Source organism: Coregonus clupeaformis, unplaced genomic scaffold (assembly GCF_020615455.1).
Source record: "Coregonus clupeaformis isolate EN_2021a unplaced genomic scaffold, ASM2061545v1 scaf3218, whole genome shotgun sequence".
NCBI lineage: Eukaryota > Metazoa > Chordata > Actinopteri > Salmoniformes > Salmonidae > Coregonus > Coregonus clupeaformis.
Window position 1 is genome coordinate 42,501 of NW_025536672.1, and position 2,500 is coordinate 45,000.

The following is a 2,500-nucleotide window of genomic DNA, read 5'->3' on the forward strand; positions in this document are numbered from 1 at the left end:
CCAGGTGTGCAATGCTTTTAGAGACTTACCCAGAAATACTGACAGCTGCAATCACTGCCACAGGTGATTCTAACATGTATTGACTCAGGGGTGTGAATACTTATGTAAATGAGATATTTCTGTAAATGTTCAATACATTTGCAAAAACATGTTTTCACTTTGTCATTATGGGGTATTGTGAGAGAAAAAAATAATATTGAATCCATTGAATTCAGACTGTAACATACCAAAATGTGGAATAAGTCAAGGAGTATGAATACTTTCTGAAGGCACTGGATACATCACACACACACACACACACACACACACACACACACACACACACACACACACACACACACACACACACACACACACACACACACACACACACACACACACACACACACACACACACACCCCTCTGTACTCACATGAATCTCTGTCCCACAGCCTATTCACTGTCCCTAATGAAAGCCTCGACTCATGTTTGACCCCTAAGATACAACTCCCCAGGTTTGATCTGTTAGGGGAAACCCAGACCTGTGGACTGTGGAGTGCTAGAGGGACTATGGGATATGATCCAGTGTTGGCTTGGTCTCTGCTTCCACTGGGTTGATCTATTCTTCTGCTAACACCTCTTTAAGGTCTACAGACTCTATTTAATTTGGCATTTCCCATATTTTCACTGATACCATATGAAACCCCTCCCTTAGTCTCCTAGGGACAATCTCACTGCACCACTCTCCACTTCTGTTCCGTCTGAACTTACTTTCCCTCCCTCCCTCCCTCCTTTAGTCTTTCATTCTTGCCATGTGTCCGTCCCTATCAAACTCTCCCTCTGATGGCCTCTTCTTGGCCGTCTCCAGAGTAAACACACAAACACCCAGAGCCTCTCTCTACTGGCGATGAGCACATCACACATCATCACCTCCTAGTTATTTCTCCTCTCCTCTCCTCCTCCTATCTCTCTCCCCCAGAGGCCATGCGATAGCATACACACTAGGTCACCTCCCTCTTTTTCTCTCACTCTCACCAATTATTCCTCTATCCATCCATCCATTCACCACCCACCCATCTGTCCAAAACATGACTTTGATCTCTCTGATTCTTGTCTAACTATATTGCATGTCTGTCTGTCTTTCTGTCTCTCAGAGTCTTCCAAAGTGGGAGACAGACAGTAAGATCAGCTGTGAGCAGACTCTGCAGAAAGGGGAGGGACCTAAGACCGCCTGGACCCGGGAGATAACCAATGACGGCGAGCTGATCCTGGTAAGACTCTCTTACTACTTGCTATCTGTCCTGTCAATCAACCACAGTTAGAGCCATTGTACTGTACAACTGTCCATTGATAAAGTTTGAACACATGATGCTTGAGGGCCTCAGTCATTTCCCTTCCACACAAAGAAGGGAGGACTCACCTTATCCACTACCAATGTGTAACACCCATCTACTGTAGCCTACACACTGTGGGGCCAGGAAAGTTTTCCATAATATGATAGTCATCCCACCACTCCATTCAGATCAGTGTTAACGAGGGAGGGAAGGGAGGGGAAGAGGAGGGAGAGAACAATGTAGGCCTACTGGAACGTATAGCTAATGATCATCATGTAGGCCTACTGGAACGTATAGCTAATGATCATCATGTAGGCCTACTGGAACGTATAGCTAATGATCATCATGTAGGCCTACTGGAACGTATAGCTAATGATCATCATGTAGGCCTACTGGAACGTATAGCTAATGATCATCACGTAGACCTACTGGAACGTATAGCTAATGATCATCATGTAGGCCTACTGGAACGTATAGCTAATGATCATCATGTAGGCCTACTGGAACGTATAGCTAATGACCATAATGTAGGCCTACTGGAACGTATAGCTAATGATCATCATGTAGGCCTACTGGAACGTATACCTAATGATAATCATTTAGGCCTACTGGAACGTATAGCTAATGATCATCATGTAGGCCTACTGGAACGTATACCTAATGATCATCATTTAGGCCTACTGGAACGTATAGCTAATGATCATCATGTAGACCTACTGGAACGTATAGCTAATGATCATCATGTAGACCTACTGGAACGTATAGCTAATGATCATCATGTAGACCTACTGGAACGTATACCTAATGATCATCATGTAGACCTACTGGAACGTATAGCTAATGATCATCATGTAGACCTACTGGAACATATAGCTAATGATCATCATGTAGACCTACTGGAACGTATAGCTAATGACCATAATGTAGGCCTACTGGAACATATAGCTAATGATCATCATGTAGACCTACTGGAACGTATAGCTAATGATCATCATGTAGACCTACTGGAACATATAGCTAATGATCATCATGTAGGCCTACTGGAACGTATACCTAATGATCATCATTTAGGCCTACTGGAACGTATAGCTAATGATCATCATGTAGACCTACTGGAACGTATAGCTAATGATCATCATGTAGACCTACTGGAACGTATAGCTAATGATCATCATGTAGACCTACT

The 2,500-nt window shown here is 43.5% G+C and overlaps 1 protein-coding gene across 1 annotated transcript in view; it reads left to right on the forward strand.

Moving 5' to 3' along the window:
• Nucleotides 1-2,500, forward strand: part of crabp2a (cellular retinoic acid binding protein 2, a) — a 10,896-nt gene that overhangs the window by 6,707 nt on the left and 1,689 nt on the right. The window contains exon 3 of the mRNA XM_041875925.2: nt 1,135-1,251. Within this exon, the coding sequence (XP_041731859.1) occupies nt 1,135-1,251 (117 nt within the window). The remainder of the gene's footprint in view (nt 1-1,134; nt 1,252-2,500) is intronic.